Source organism: Saimiri boliviensis, chromosome 21, assembly GCF_048565385.1.
Source record: "Saimiri boliviensis isolate mSaiBol1 chromosome 21, mSaiBol1.pri, whole genome shotgun sequence".
NCBI classification, from domain to species: Eukaryota; Metazoa; Chordata; class Mammalia; order Primates; family Cebidae; genus Saimiri; species Saimiri boliviensis.
The window spans coordinates 27,188,968-27,204,903 of NC_133469.1; the positions used below are offsets into that span (position 1 = coordinate 27,188,968).

General features: G+C 43.9%; 1 protein-coding gene across 4 annotated transcripts in view; it reads right to left on the reverse strand.

Annotated features, from left to right (window-relative positions):
* CABIN1 (calcineurin binding protein 1) overlaps positions 1-15,936 on the reverse strand; it is a 159,375-nt gene that overhangs the window by 133,828 nt on the left and 9,611 nt on the right. For all 4 annotated transcript variants that reach the window (XM_010349227.3, XM_010349226.3, XM_003938572.4 and 1 more), the window contains exons 3-5: positions 4,351-4,428; positions 3,720-3,812; positions 1,430-1,543 (exon numbers count right to left, since the gene is read on the reverse strand). In XM_010349227.3, coding sequence (XP_010347529.2) covers positions 1,430-1,543; positions 3,720-3,812; positions 4,351-4,353 — 210 coding nt within the window. In that variant the 5' untranslated portion in view covers positions 4,354-4,428. The remainder of the gene's footprint in view (positions 1-1,429; positions 1,544-3,719; positions 3,813-4,350; positions 4,429-15,936) is intronic.

Sequence of the window (15,936 nt, forward strand, 5' to 3'; positions counted from 1 at the left end):
TCTATGTATATTTTCTGTACTTTTTGGTTGCTTACAATGAGCATGTTTTTATGATTATAAGCAAGGCATGGGGGTGCTAAAACAACCTTGTAAGGCTGAAAGTGATATACTGTGCAAAGAAAGATGCACGTACCTACAACTAAAAGGCTGACACACAACCGTGCCCTTAGGTAAAAGGCCTCCCACCTAGCACCTGTTGAATGCTGGGCCCACCTGGCATCCATCCTATACTTAGCCCACTGAGTTCAGTGCTTACCTGTTCACACCTCTGAGGTACATTCCACCAAGGCCTGAGAGGGAAGACCCAACAAGCCCAGCAACTGGCCCAAAACCAAAGCTCAATAAATATGGAATAAACTAATTTTCCCTCTCTGGGTCCTCACCTACTTCCTACTAACACTGAGAAGAGGAGGTCACAAGTCCCATACCCCTTATTCCAAGAAACTGTAACTAGTAACCAAAGAATCTTGACAAGCTATATAATTAGGAATATGAGGAAATACCTTGAGTGAGAGAAGGAATAGATGCTTTCTGCTGACGATTAGAACTCAGTATTCTAACTCATCAGCAGCAAAAACCATCTAGGGGTAGTGTGCTTGAGTCACAAGTATCTGCCTGCCTAGCACTGTAGGAGACTCTGCTGAACTGAAAGCCTGTGCAGTACAGAAAAACACCTATGGAGTTTATCTGCTTCCTTAATGCACATCATCTGCATGTTTGGGTACCTGAAAACAAAAGCCTTTCCTCCCAGTGAAATATACACCTTCCTAAATGAATTTCAGGTTGGGACCAATTCCCAAACCTCTGGTCAACATCTCCAGTCAATTCGAGGATTAACTCACTCACCACTACCACAGTCCCCATGCTGGGACCAGGTCTTGCCCTGCCTGCCCCTCTCTGCTGTAACCAGTGCCCCAGTCCTTCTGACTATATTCAAAACTCCATGGCGTGTCTATATAGACTTCCCAAGCTCAAGGTCTTTTACTCAAATGGCATTTGCTAGAATGTGCTGCCAATAGGATCATTAGATATCAGCAAACCATGGACTCCAATCCTGGTTCGAATGGTTCCTCACTTACCTGGATGGCTTTGAGCCATCAAGACCTCACTAAGCCTCAGTTTCCACATTTGTAAAACCCAGCTACTGGGCAGAGTGGTTGTGAAGATTAAGTAATAATGATAGCTGGCCTTTACCAAGCACTTACTTTGCACCAGGAACCATTCTACATGCTTCACTGGATTCACTCAACCCTCATAAAAACTCAATGAGGCAGATACTCTAGAGGTAGAGAAATAGAGGCAGAGAGGTGAAACGTTTCCAAGGTTCCCCAGCCAAGAAATGGGAGAGCAGAGGTAAGGCCCAGAGCCCCAGCCCCATAGCGCATACACTAACCACCACAGCACACTGCCTGGCCTGCTGGTGCCTCACCTCCCGCAGCAAGCGCGCCTCCAAGAGCTCATGGTAAGCTTTGGCAGACTCCTCAAACCGGTCATGTTTCTGCAGATCCAGGGCCTTGTGGTACAATGCAAAAGCCTCTGCTTCCTGCAAACCAAGACAAGAGATGTTTTATACAGCATAAAGATCTGTCTTTTTTAAGCCAAAAATATATGTAAGGCAGGGCAACAGTCAGAGGAACCAACCATGTGATTAGATGGCTGGAACTTTCAGCTCCCAGACCTCCCAACTTCCAGAAAGGGAAGAGAGGCTAGCGACTGAGTTTATCACCAGTGATTTAATCAATCATGCCTACGTAATAGAATCTCTGTTAAAAAAAACCCTAAAGGACAGGGTTCAGAAAGCTGCTGAGCTGGTGAACAACATGGAGATGCTGGGAGGGTGCCGCACCTGGAGAGGCACAGAACGTCTGTGCATCCGCCCCATACCTTGCCGTAAACATCTCCTCACTTGGCTGTTCCTGAGGTGTATCCTTCGTCATAAATTGGTAAATGTAGGTAAAGTGTTTTCCTAAGTCCTGAGCCGTTCTAGCAAACTATCAAACCTAAAAGGGTTAGGGGGTGAGAATCCCTGACTTTTAGCCCAGCTAAACAGAAGTGTGGGTATCCTGGCACTTAATGCTTGCAACTGGCATCCAAAGTGAGGGCAGTTTTGTGCTAACAAGCTGTTAGCACTATGGAGTCTGTCACTAACTCTAGGTAGCTAGTGTCAGAACTGAATTGTAGGACACCCAGTTGGTGTATGGAGAGCTGGAGAATTGGTTGGTATGGAGGGAAAATACCACCAATATATAATGTCAGAAGTGCTGTGAGTGAGAAGTTCAGTGTGAATGGTTTCCATTGCAGGCCAGGCACAGCAGCTCACATCTGTAATCTCAGCACTTTAGGAAACCAAGGTGTGAACCAAGGAGTTCACGACCCACCTGGGCCACACAGAGAGATGCCCCTCTCTACAAAAAATTTAAAAATCAGCTGAGCATGGTGGCCTGTGTCTGTAGTCCTAAGCTATTCAGGAGGTGGAGGCAGGAAGACTGCTTGAGCCCAGGAGTTAGAGGTTACAATGAGCTGTGACCATGCCACTATACTCCAGCCTGGGTAACAGAGTGAGACCCTGTCTCTTAAAATAAATAAACAACAACAACAGACACTACCACAAACACAAAACTGGTTTCAATTGTTTTCTTTCTTTTTTTTTTTCTTGAGACAGAGTCTCACTGTTACCCAGGCTGGAGTGCAGTGGCATGATCTCAGCTCACACAACCTCCACCTCCCAAGTTCAAACTATTCTCCTGCCTCAGCCTCCCTAGTAGCTGGGACTACAGCCATGAGCCACCTTGCCCAGCTAATGTCTGCACTTTAAATAGAGATGGGGTTGCACCATGTTGGCCAGGCTGGTCTCAAACTCCTGACCTCAAGTGATCCACCCACCTCAGCCTCCCAAAGTGCTGGGAGGCTGAGTGCCTGGCCTGGTTTCCACTATTTTCTACTCACCACTCTGCCATAGCCTGATCATTGCCTAGGGAGGATGACAACCTCCCGTGGGAGGGAGGTGGCACTGGGTGAGTCAAGCCTCACCGACATGCCTTACAGACTAGGGACAGGTGACTAGTAGACTTCTGAGACAGCTCTGGAACTGTCCTGATTTCTACCATAAAATGCAGGGGGTGTGAAGGAGGAAGCATATGTTTATTTCAGGGAAAACAAAGGCAGGAGCAAACCCTTGTTACACTTGGATAGGACAAAGGTATAGAGATGAATGGATGGAAAGAAGGAAGGCTGAAATGGAAGAGATGCCAGGCCTCAAGGGAAAGAGGAGTGACCAACAATCTAGGGAGTTAAGGTTGGACCTGGCTCTCTCACTGACCTAGAAGGTGATCCCAGTCTAGGCTGCTCCCCTCAAGAGTCTCATCTCACTGTAAAGTGAGGGCAATACACTAGGGAACCTCAAAGCACCATCTGCCATTAATATTCTGCCATTCCCTGGGTATCTCAACTCCTGAGGCCTACACAAAAAATGGGCTACATGGAAGTGGGCCTGGGGGCTAAACTGGCCTTCATATACACTGACAGAATAAATATAATTTCTCTTCAATATGATCATCTCCTAAGTAAAACAGATTTAACAGGAGATGGAGAGCTAGCCATTTTTCAAAATGGAATTTCCCCCTAAAACCCCACTAAGGAGATGTCTAAATGTATTTAAAATGAGGTTCCATCTATATAAATTAGAAGGTACCTGCAGAGGAAGACATTGCATTACATACCTGAGCCTCCTTTGTCTGGGTTTTGTGACTTTTAAAGCTTCCTTCATGATCCTCCTCAATGGTGGAGCTGGCATTTAAGGCTGCAATTCGAATCTAGAAACAGGGATTTGGTGGAAGAGATAAGTTGCTTTGAGATGTCACTCATCTCTTCAAATACCGTCAGATGAATACAATTCTGCTCCAGCATATGATCTATTCTACCTTGAAAAGCTATGGCCTCCTCAGACGTAAGGAATGAACAGAAAATCATCATCTAAAGAAAAAAAATAAGGAGGGGAGGGTTATGCTAATCTGTGCAGAAAGTGTGTCCTGGGTACTGTCCACTGCAAAAGCAACAGACACTGGGGATACCCCAGAAACAGCTCAACATAGTGGAAGACCCAGGTGATGGAACAACAGATTTCAACAAAACATGGTAACTGTCTTTCCAGCAACTCTGACAAGGTCCTGGAAGCCACTTCAACTACCAGGCAAGCACTCATATCCTCAAAGATGCCAACAGACCTCCTGGGAGGAAGGCTGCTCCATAATAAGAGCCTTCAGAGTCTACCAGGAAAATGCCCCTTGCTCCCAGGAGTAAAGTAACGAAAGAACACTGATGTCCACAAAATAGGCAGGGATCAGTCCTTACCATATTCAGAGAGATTCAGCACTGCCACACAGCATCACTTCTCATCACTGGTAAAGTTTGCCCCAGTCCACAACTCTCCTAGGAGGGAAATAGGACAACTAAGATAAGGCTTAAGAAGAGCCAGGAAGGTCACAGTGCTGAGGTCCACCAGGAAATAGTCCTTCCCTGAGCTCTATGCACACAGACCAGTGAATAGTTGCCTTGGGACAGTAGTGTGGTCTACTGTCACAAGGAGCTCCTTGGTATAGCATTCATCCTCACCATGGCATTCATCGTTGCCCAGCAATGCACCAGGTGCCAGGCACACAAAAGTGTGCCTCACCCTAGCTCCTTGGTATAGCATTAATCCTCACCATAGCTCCTCACCATAGCATTCATCATTGCCGGGCAATGCACCAGGTGACAGGCACACAAAAGTGTGAGAACAATCCCTGCCCCCAGGGATCACTGCAAGCAGAGGTAACAAACCTATTATTTTTTTCAAAAGCTGAATGATATGAAAAGAAACACAGGCAACATCTTAAGGCAGAAAAGAACAATTCATTCAAAGAGATTAAGGAAGGCAAAGGAGTAAGTTATTGCATTAAGCCTTGAAGAATGGAATACACTGCAATAGAAGACAGTGAAGCAAAGAGGCAAGGAAAACATGGTGTGATGGGAAAACTAGGAGACAAGGCGTTAGAGCAGGGATGTGCATGGAGGATGGAGAGGTAGTTGAGGGCCAAGCCGCAACACAGAGGCCATGAACTTTATCTGCAGACAACAGGGAACAAAATGGGTACTTTAGGGAGAAAAAAAAATGTCTTGCCAATGTTTTTGAAAGATAATAGAAAAATAATTAGAGATAGGAAGACCAGTTTGAAGGCTGCAAAAGATGATATAACTGGCAAGGATGTGGAGACTTAGAATCTCATGCAGTGCTCCTGGGAATGTAAACTGGTGCAGCCCTTGTGGAAAACAGTCTGCTAGTTCCTCAAAATGTTAAACAGAGCTAGCATATGACCAGGGAATTCCACTCCTATGTGTATCTTCCCAAGAGAAATGAAAACATGTCAACATCAAAACTTGTTCATGAATGTTCACAGAGGCATTATTTCTAAAAGTTAAAAGGTGGAAACAACCTAAATGTCCATCGACTGATGAATAAATAAATAAAATTAAGTATGTCCATACAAGGGAGTATGTATTATTCAGTCATAAAAAGGAATAAAGTTCTGATACATGCTACAACATGGAAGAACCTTGAAAACATTATTCTAAATGAAAGAAGTCATACACAAGAGCATATAATGTCTGACTTCAATTATATGAAATGTCCAGAACAGGCGATTCTATGGTTTAGTGCAAGGGTACCCAATGCCCAGGCCACGGACCAGTACTGGTCCATGGCCTGTTCGGAATCCAACCATAGAACAGGAGATGACTGGCAGGTGAGCAAGCATTACGGCCTCAGCTCTGCCTCCTGTCAGATCAACAGCAGCATTAGACTCTCACAGAAGCACAAAGCCTATTATGAACTGCACATGCGAGGGATCTGAGCTGTGTGTTCCTTATGAAAATCTAACTAATGCCTGATGATGTGAAGTGGAACAGTTTCAAACAGAAATTATCCCCACCCTCTGCCCTGGTCTATGGAAAAATTGTCTTCCAAGAAACCAGTTCCTGATACGAAACAGATGGGGAATGCTGGTTTAATGGGCTTGGGGAGAAGGACAATTGGGGAATGACTACCAGCAGGTTTAGGGCTTCTTTCTGGGTTGACAAAAATGTTCTAAAATTGATTATGGTGGTAGCTACACAACTCTGTTAATATGCTAAAAACCACTGAATACTTCAGGTGAACTACATGGTATGTAAATTATAAAGCTCTTATTTTCAAAAAGATGCCAGGATCCCAGATGGACCCATGACAGCAGGGATGAAGGGGAGCCCCACTAGGAGGTAGACGTACAGGCCCTGATACCTAGGAAGCTGGCCCTAGGAACTGGGATGGGGATAGGAACACTACTAAATAAGTCAGGGAGGGCAGGAGGAGGAGCTGTCAAAAGTCCCACCTGAGAGGCTGGCAGAAGGGCCTGAAAGGGCCCAGCAGGCAGTGGGATAAGCCTTAGACAGACAGACTGAACACATGCTCCACTTTTATTGATTAAAATAATTGCTACTGGCTGGACATTATGGCTGATGTAATCCCAGCGCTTTGGGAGGCTGAGGTGGAAGGACTGCTTGAGCCCAGGAGTTTGAGACCAGTCTGGGCAATAAGGTAAGACCCTGTCTCTATTAAAATAATAATAAATTAAAAATGACTGCTACCGTCACCAGTGCTTACAGCAATGACTTCTAGCACTGGCTTCCACAATAGGCTCTGAGTTCTCCTAGGGTTCTTGCAAGGAAAGAAGTACTTTCTCAAAGACAAAGAAGACTCAAACCTTTCCTAGACTGATAGCCGTTTTATCTCCTGGGTTCCACATATAGAAAAAAAAGAATACTGCTAATCAGAAGTTTTGAAACCGCAGTTTTTCTTTGTTTTTGTTTCAGGTTCTTTGACATGGAGTCTCGCTCTGTCGCCCAGGCTGGAGGGCAGTGGCACAATCTCGGCTCACTGGAACCTCCGCCTCCCCAATTCAAGTGATTCTCCTGCCTCAGCCTCCTCAGTAGCTGGGATTACAGGCATCTGCCACCACACTCAGCTAATTTTCTGTATTTTTTGTAGAGATGGGGTTTTACCATGTTGACCAGGCTGGTCTCAAACTGCTGACCTCAGGTGATCCAGCCTCCCAAAGTGCTGGGATTACAGGCGTGAGCCACCATGCCTGGCCAGAAACCACAGCTTTATCATAAGCTATGCCAAGATGGACACTGGGACCACTACACAATATATATATAAAAGTAGAAGCTACAGCATTAAAACCCTGCATCTATCTGGGTTGTTATCAAAGCAAAATGAAACCAGAAAATGACAAGTACTGGTGAGGACATGGAGAAAATAGAGTCTTTGTACATTGCTGGTGAGAATGTAAAATGGTGTGGCTACCGTGGAAAAGGGTGTGTCAGTTCCTCAAAAAATTAAACACAGAATTACTACATGACCCAGAAATTCCACATCTGGCTACATACAGACACAAAAGAACAAATATTGTATGATTCCATTTATAGGTGGAAAATAGAACAGGCAAATTCATACAGACAGAAAGTAGAATGGTGGTTGCCAGAGCCTGGGGGAGAAGGAAATGGAGAGTTACTGTGTAATGGATACAGAATGTCGATTTTGCAAGATGAAGAGTTCTGGAGATGGATGGTGGTGATGGTAACACAACAATGTGAATGTACTTAATACCACCGAGCTGAAAACTTAAAAATGGGCAAAATTGTAAATTTTGTTTGCATATTTTATAATTTCTTTTAATATCCAGACGTAAACAATCAATAGAATAGTTTCCAATTAGGATCAAAGTTGAACTTGCTTTCAAAACACAAAGACATTACTCCAAATAAAGTCTCTGCTAGGCTCTGGTCACCCTCAAGGCAGGTCGACAGCCCCTGGCCAGACCTGCAGCTCAAGCCCCTTCCTGATGACTCCCAGTAAGCAAAACTTATAGCCCCAGAGGCCAGTTATGGAGCCCACTAGAAATTAGAAGAGGTGGGGGAGCCTCTCAAACCCCCACTTCACAGCCACTCTCTTCTCCTCACCCATTGGGCTCTGTGCACCGAATCCCAAAACACCTCTAATCCTATTGAACATCACACAGCTTCCATCAGAAGTGCTGCCTTCACTTACCCAGCAGTCACTCAATAACTACCCATTGGTCGATTTTTTTTTCACCACTATCCTACTGTAAAAATCAGCTGTCCTACCTAGACCTGGGGTTGTAAGAAGGAAAAATAAAAAGAACACTGGATTTGGAATAGGAAGATTTCAGAGCATGGTTGAGTTGTGTTTTGGATGTTTGACACTGCAACCCTTTACCACCTTTGGTGTCCTTGTATATAAAATGGCAACAGTAGCCTGGTTAGCCTGGAGCTCCTCTGAACAGAGACAAGCAGACTCAGCTGGTAATTCCCGTGTGTCACATCCACAGTGACTTCTCCTGCTCCCTGCCACCCCACAGAAGCAGGAGAAGAGTCAGACAGTGGCACTCCTGCCAAGCCACAGGCCTCCCAATCCACTTTCTGCAGGACACGTGCTAGCTCCAAGCCATGGCCAGTCTTCCTAGATGCCCACTGGATCCTCCTGAGGAAAAATAAGGGAGGGGCCCACAAATGGCTGAAGGATCAGGTCTCTGTGTGGCAATGGCAGGGTCCACGTGCATGGGTGGGAGAACATCAATACAGCCATCATGCCAAAGCCAACCTGTTTCATAAGGAAGAAAGTTCGACTGCTTCCTAAGTAACACCTCAAAGGAAAGCATCCAACCACCACCAGGATGGTGCCAGGAGGACCTAGGCCTTCTCCTGGGGCATATGCTTCTTTACCTCCAGGACCATGGTGAGTGCAAGTCAAATCTCAGAGCTGACAGGAGATGCCTCTCGGGACAGATGAATGACTAAATAAGTAGGCAAGTCAGAGGAAAAAAAAAAAAACAGTGAGCTCCAAATCCAGAGCGGGGTTTCTGGCCCCATGTGCTGCCTGAGTCCCTGTCCCAGCCCAATCCCTCCCACCTCCTACATAAGGAAGGCACCTGGATTTCCTAAAGCAACAGCTCCCTGAGTACCATGATCAGCAGGGCCCAAACACCCTGAAAGAGTCCACAGTGGAGGAAAAGAAACAAATTTCAAAATTGTTTTCAAAAAAAATTATTTTCAATATTGTTCTATTGTTAAAACTCAAGTCAACTCTCCCTACTATAAGGGTACCTGTGCTGGCTTTAACATAATCTAAAAACAGCAGTACTTGGCACCTCTCCAGCTCTCCAGTGCATCCCAGACATATACAAAGCACATTCACATTACCTCACTTGAATTTAATGCAGCCTTACAAAATAGGCATTATCACCTCCATTTTCCAGATTAGGAAACCCAGGCTTAGAGAGACTAGCTGACCTGCCCAAAGACACAGTGCTAGGAAGAAACAAAAACAGGACTCAAAGCCCAGCACTCTTTTCTAGCACAGCAAAAAGTGACAAGCCTTGGCAAAGAGTCTCCTGCCTGTCCCTGGACATACACAGCTGTGAGCTATTATACTTCAGCTAAGAGCTACAACTGATGCCCTGCAAGGGCTCCTAACAGGTTTGCTGAGGGCCATAGAATAAATCACATTTGCTCAGGCTGTTGGACTATCACTTATACATCATCAACATCACTCCATAAAGCAGAAAACAAAATTTCCAATTCTCTAATAAAAGTACTAGCAAAAAGCTATTCAATGCCTAAGTATTACATGCTAATCAAAAATTCACAAAGACCAGCTTCCATTTTATAGGGAGGCACCTCAAGCTTGCCATGTTAGGCGATTTGCCTCAGGTTGCCCAGCTGGTCTGCGGCAGAACCCAGACTTTAAGCTGGGCACTGCTTTTCAATAGAAGTCGGGTGGACTGGGCACAGACACATACTGGAACTGAGGCATACTCGTGGGTATCCAGTTTTATTGTCTATACAACATTTCATCAAGGAGAACCTAAAAATGATTCCCACACAGACTCATCATGTACATTAGGCCCATGAGACCAGCACCCCTTCTGCCCACTGCCTCCTAATTCCATTCCATCATTACCACTCTTCCTCAGCTCCCCAAAAATTTCCAGTAGCAAAATTAAGAAGCCAGAATAAAGGGCACATTGGGAAGACTGTGGAAGCTTTGAACATGTACTGTATAATCCCCTTTACTAGCAACTACCATCTTTTTTTTGCAACAGGGTCTCACTCTGTTGCCCAGGCTGGAGTACAGTGGCACAATCCCAGCTCAGCTCACTGTAGCTTCAACCTCTCTTGGGCTCAGGCAATCTTCCCATCTCAGCCTCATAAGAAGCAGGGACTATAGGCTCATGATACCATGTCTGGCTAAGTTTTTAATTGTTTTTTTTTTTTGTAGAGACAGGGTCTCACTATGTTGTCCAAGTTGGTCTTGAACTCCTGGGCTCAAGTGCCTTGGCCTCCCAAAATGCTATGATTACAGGCGTGAGCCACCATACCTCGCCTAGTAACTACTATCTTAAAACTAGCCTTGAGTTTTGTGTTTGAGACAGTCACCCTATAACACCAGGCTGGATAAATGCAGTGGCATGATCTTGGCTCACTGCAACCTCCACCTCCCGGGTTAAAGTGATTTTCATGTCTCATCCTCCAGAGTAACTAGGATTACAGGCGCACTCCACCACACCCAGGTAATTTTTGTATTTTTAGTAGAGACAGGATTTCGCCAGGCTGGTTAGCCAGGCTGGTATCAAACTCCTGGCCTCAAGTGATCCACCACCCTCAGCCTCCCAAAATGCTGTTAGAGGTATGAGCCACTGCACCTGGCCTTGAGTTTTTAAATATCATTACACGCAATAATTTTTTCCTAAAAATAAAACACATCTTTTAAAAACTAAAACTCTTACACTGATTTGACACAGCAAAAGATGGTTCTTTCTAAATGTCCCCTCTACACACCCTCACCTCTTCAGTAGAATCACCCTGCCTCTGGGTCTGTCCCTCTCACTAGCCTTGTAAACTTCTCAAAGGCAGCAGTTCTGTCCTATAGATAAATAGGTGAGGACTATTTTGTACCACGATATCTGGTACCAAATCCCATGAAGGAAAAGGCACATGAGTAGATGAGTAGTTTCTAGACAGCTCAACTGTTACTCAGTCAAACCCTCCACACTGGGAGGAGTACTACAAGTCAAGCAGAAAACAAAGAGCTTCCTGTGCAGGACAAATGTGCACCCTCATTTTAGAGATAAGAAAGCTGAGCCCTGTGACCATATTCCTAAGGATGGAATAGTCATAGAACTGCACCACTCCATAGCAAAGACAGAACAAGGGCTGGAATAAAACAACTAGAGGACAGTAGACATTTAACTTTTCAGTCAAATCTTTCTCCATGACCAGCATCCATCATTCACAGGATGACCCTTGAAGGACAGTCCAAGCTTCAGAAGTACCTCAGTGCAGAGGCAGCCTGCAGAGGCATGGCTCACTGATGGCTTTGTTAACACCATGGACTGCAGCACTCCCATACAAGGAGGAGCGTTCCCATCGCAGCTCAAATAGGACTTCATCAGTCCCAGTTTTTTTGGCACACTTCATTTTTCTGTGTTTTGCTTTATTGAGCTTCACAGGTACTGTTTTTGATGAACTGAAAGTCTGTGGCAACCCTCTGTTGAGAAAGTTAAGTGTTATTTTTCCAAGAGCATGTGCTTACTTTGTGTTTCTGTGTCAGCATTTTTTAGCAATAAAGCATTTCTTATCTAAGGTATGCACATTTTTTAAGATATAATGCTGCTGCACACTTCATAGACTACAGTACAGTATAAACATTAATGTGCACTGGGAAACCAAAAAATTTGTGTGACTTGCTTTACTGTGATAGTCACTTTATTGCAGTGGTCTGGAACCAAACCCACAATATCTCTGAAGCATGCCTGTAATGATTGGAAAAAAAAAAAAAAAAAAAACCTGCCAGTAGACTCAAAATAGAAGAAACCTCCTCAATCTGTACCTTAGTCAATTTTGTGCTGCTATAACAGAATACCTGAGACTGGGTAATTTACAAAGAACAAAAATGTATTGGCTCACAGTCCTAGAAACTGAGGAGTCAAAGAGCATGGCGCCAGTGCCAGCACCGAGCAAAGAAAGGCCTTCTTACTGCATCACTGCAGGGTGGAAGGTAGAAGGGTAAGAGAACATGACAAAACAAAAGGGGGATAAGCTCACTTCTATAACAAGCCCTCTCTTGTATAATGAACCTATTCCCACAATAACAACATTAACCCACTTACGAAGGCAGAGCCCTCATAACCTAGCCAACTCCTAAGGGTCCCGCTTGTCAACATTGTTGCATTGGGGATTATGTTTCCTACATATAAACGGTGGGGGATACTTCAAACCATAGCAATCCCACAAAAGGTATTTATAAAAAACCTACAGCTAACATCATACTTAACTTCCCTCCAAGATCAAGAAACAAGGCAAGGATATCCACTGTCATCTGTCCTATTCCACAATATACTAGAAGCCCTAGCTACCACATTAAGGTAAGAAAAAGAAATAAGTAGAGATTACAAAGGGAAAAAAATGAAACTGTCCCTTTTCACAAATGGCATGATTGCCCTTCATAGAAAATCTCAAGGAATCTAGAAAATAAAGCCCTAGAACTTTTAAGTGTGTTTAGCAAGCCATAGGGTACAGGTCAACACAAAAAGTGATTGTATTTCTTTCTGCATACTAGCAATAAACACTAGACATCAAAATTGAAAAAAGAATATCATTTATAATAGCTCCAAAAATTATGTATAAATATAATAAAATGTGTATAAAGTCTATATTCTGAAACCTAGAAAACAGTGATGAAAGAACTCAAAGTAGACCTAAATAAATGGAAAGAATATCACGTTCATGAACTAGAAGATTCAAAATAGTAAAGACATCAATTTTCCCCAAACAGACCTAGATTTAGTGTAATTCCAACAAAAATCACAGAAGGGTCTTCCGTGATTATAGATAAGTTGACAGAAAGATTTAATGGAAGGCCAGAGAGGTACTAGAATGACTCGTTTTTTTGTGGGGTTTTTTTTTGTTGTTTTTTTTTTTAGAATGACCCAGTTTTAAAAATCATAATAATATTGCAGGAATCACACTACACAATTTAAAACCTTACAATAAAGCTGTAATAACCAAGGCAGCGTAGTGTTGAGGGAACAGACAATAAATCAATGAAACAAAATACAGAGTCCATAAGAATTCAAATGAACATGGCCAATTTATTACCGACTACAGTGCAAAGGCAATTCAATGCAGAATCTTCTTTGCAAGAAATGGCTCTGGAACAACTGAAGATCCACATGCAAAAAGCAAAAAGAAAAGCAACCTTGACCAAAAATTCCCATCTAATACAAAAGTGACTCAAAATGGATCATTTCTAAACATAAAATATAAAACACACACAGGAGAAAATCCTGGAAACCTACGGTTAGACAAGCCTTCAGACAACACACAAAAAAACACAATCCATAAGCAAAAAAACTGATAAACTGAACTTCCAAATTTAAAAACTTGCTTTACAAAAGACACCGCTACAAGAATGAAAAGGTCAATCATTGCACCAAAACAACCAGTAAACTAGGAAAATAATTACCAAAATCTACCATTTCAAACTCTGGAACCTGGCCAGGCATGGGTTCGCACCTATAATCCCAAGGCAGGATAAACTGCTTGAGCCCAGGAGTTTGAGACCAGCCTGGGCAACATAGTGAGACACCATCTCTACAAAACATAAAAAAAAAAAATTAGGTCAGGTGCAGTGTCTCAAGTCTATAATCCTAGCACTTTGAGAGATGGAGGTGAGTGCATCACCTGAGCTCAGGAGTTCAAGATCAGCCTGGGCAACATAGCGAAAACTTGTTTCTACAAAAAATAAAAATAAAAAAATTAGCTGGCTATGGAGGTACATGCCTATTGTCACAGCTACTTGGGGGGCTGAAGTGGGAAGATCACTTAAGTCCAGGAGGTTGAGGCTGCAGTGAGCTGACATTGTGCCTGGGTGACAGAGTGACACCCTGTCTCAAAAAAATAAATTAGCTGGGCATGGTGGCGGATATCTGTAGTCCCAACTACTCGGAAGGCTGAGGTGGGAGGATAACTTAAGCCTGGGAGGTCGAGGCTACAGTGAGCTGGGATTGTTACCACTGCACTTCACTTCAACCTGACAGACCGAGTGAGACCCTGTCTCAAACAAAGCAAAACAAAACAAAAAGACTCTGTAACCTGACCAAACACTTACAACAACAAGCAGAGTAATTTGATAAACAGAGGCTGCTAATATTTGGTAAAAGAATAACTTGCTCAACTCAGCTACCATCCCCCATTCCTCAGCCCCATAACTCACAGCTGTAGGGATAGCAGTCCATGTTCCTGAAGTGGCTGGCTGGTTCCAGAGTGAGCAGTGGAAACTATCCTACAAAAACGTGGGTTGTACACTTTGGTTGGTCTGGCAGATCCCTGTAGAACTGGTATATACTTGCCTTGGTTTTGGCCTTCTCAGGCTACAGACGTTTTCACAGATGGTTTCTATTAGAAAATTTAAAGAGATGGAACACCTTTCCCCCCTTTTTGAGCCGGACACCTGTAATCTCAGCACTTTGGGAGGCCAACATGGGCAGATCACGAGGTCAGGAGATCGAGACCATACTGGCCAACATGGTGAAACCCTGTCTCTACTAAAAAGCTCTGCCTCAGTTTCCCAAGTAGCTGGGATTACAGGCACACACCACCAAGCCCAGCTATTTTTTGTAATTTTAGTAGAGATGGGATTTCACCATGTTGGCCAGGCTGGTCTCAAACTCCTGACCTCAGGTGATCTGCCCACCTTGGCCTCCCAAAGTGCTGGGATTACAGGTGTGAGTCACCATGCCCAGCCAGCATATTCTTGACTGTCATATCATCAGTGTAAATTGTGCCTTTGTTACCTTTAATACTTTTGGGTTAACCAAAATTAGCCAAGTGTGGCAGCACATGCCTGTAGTCCCAAATACTTAGGAGGCTAAGGCAGGAGAATTGCTTGAACCTGGTAGGCGGAGGCTGCAGTGACCTGAGATTTCGCCACTGCACTCCAGCCTGGGGCAACAGAGAGACACTCCATCTCAAAAAAAAAAGAGAGACTATGTCCCAATCCAGCAACCAACATAAAGCAGCAAAACCCAAAGGAAATGCAAAGACACATAAATGGTAACACCCTAAAAATTAGAGACTTCACACTAATCTCAAAACAAGACAGAAAACACACCAAGCATGGCAGTGAGCATCTGTAATTTCAGCTACTCAGGAGACTGAAGCCCAGAAGTTAAATCCAGATTGGGAAACACAGCAAGACTCTGTCTCTTAAAAAATAAATTAAAAAAATATTTTTTTAAAGACAAATTGGACAGACACTGTGGCTCATGCCTGTAATCCCAACACTTTGGGAGGCCGAGGCAGGAAGACTGCTTCAGCCCAAGAGTTCGAGCCTAGCCTGGGCAACAGAGTGAAACCCTGTCTCTACAAAACAATTTTAAAATGATGGCCAGGCTTGGTGGCTCATGCCTGTAATCCCAGCACTTTGGGAGATTGGGGTGGGAGGATCCTTTGAGTCCAGGAGCTCAAGACCACCCTGGGCAAGATGGTGAGATCCGCTCCCCCTGCCAAAATCTCTAAAATAAATAAACAAAATAAAAATTAGCCAGGCATGGTGGCGTGTACCTGTAGTCCCAGCTACTGGGGAGACTGAAGTAGGAAGATCACTTAAAACCAGGAGTTCAATGCTGCAGTGAGCCAGGCCACTGCACTCCAGCCTTGGATACAGAGTGAGACCTTGCCTTAAAAAAAAAAAAAGAAAGAAAGAAAGAAAGAAAAAGAAAAATCAAGTGGAGAAAAAAAATAAGTAAGGGGATAGACAATCAATCTAAACAACATAAT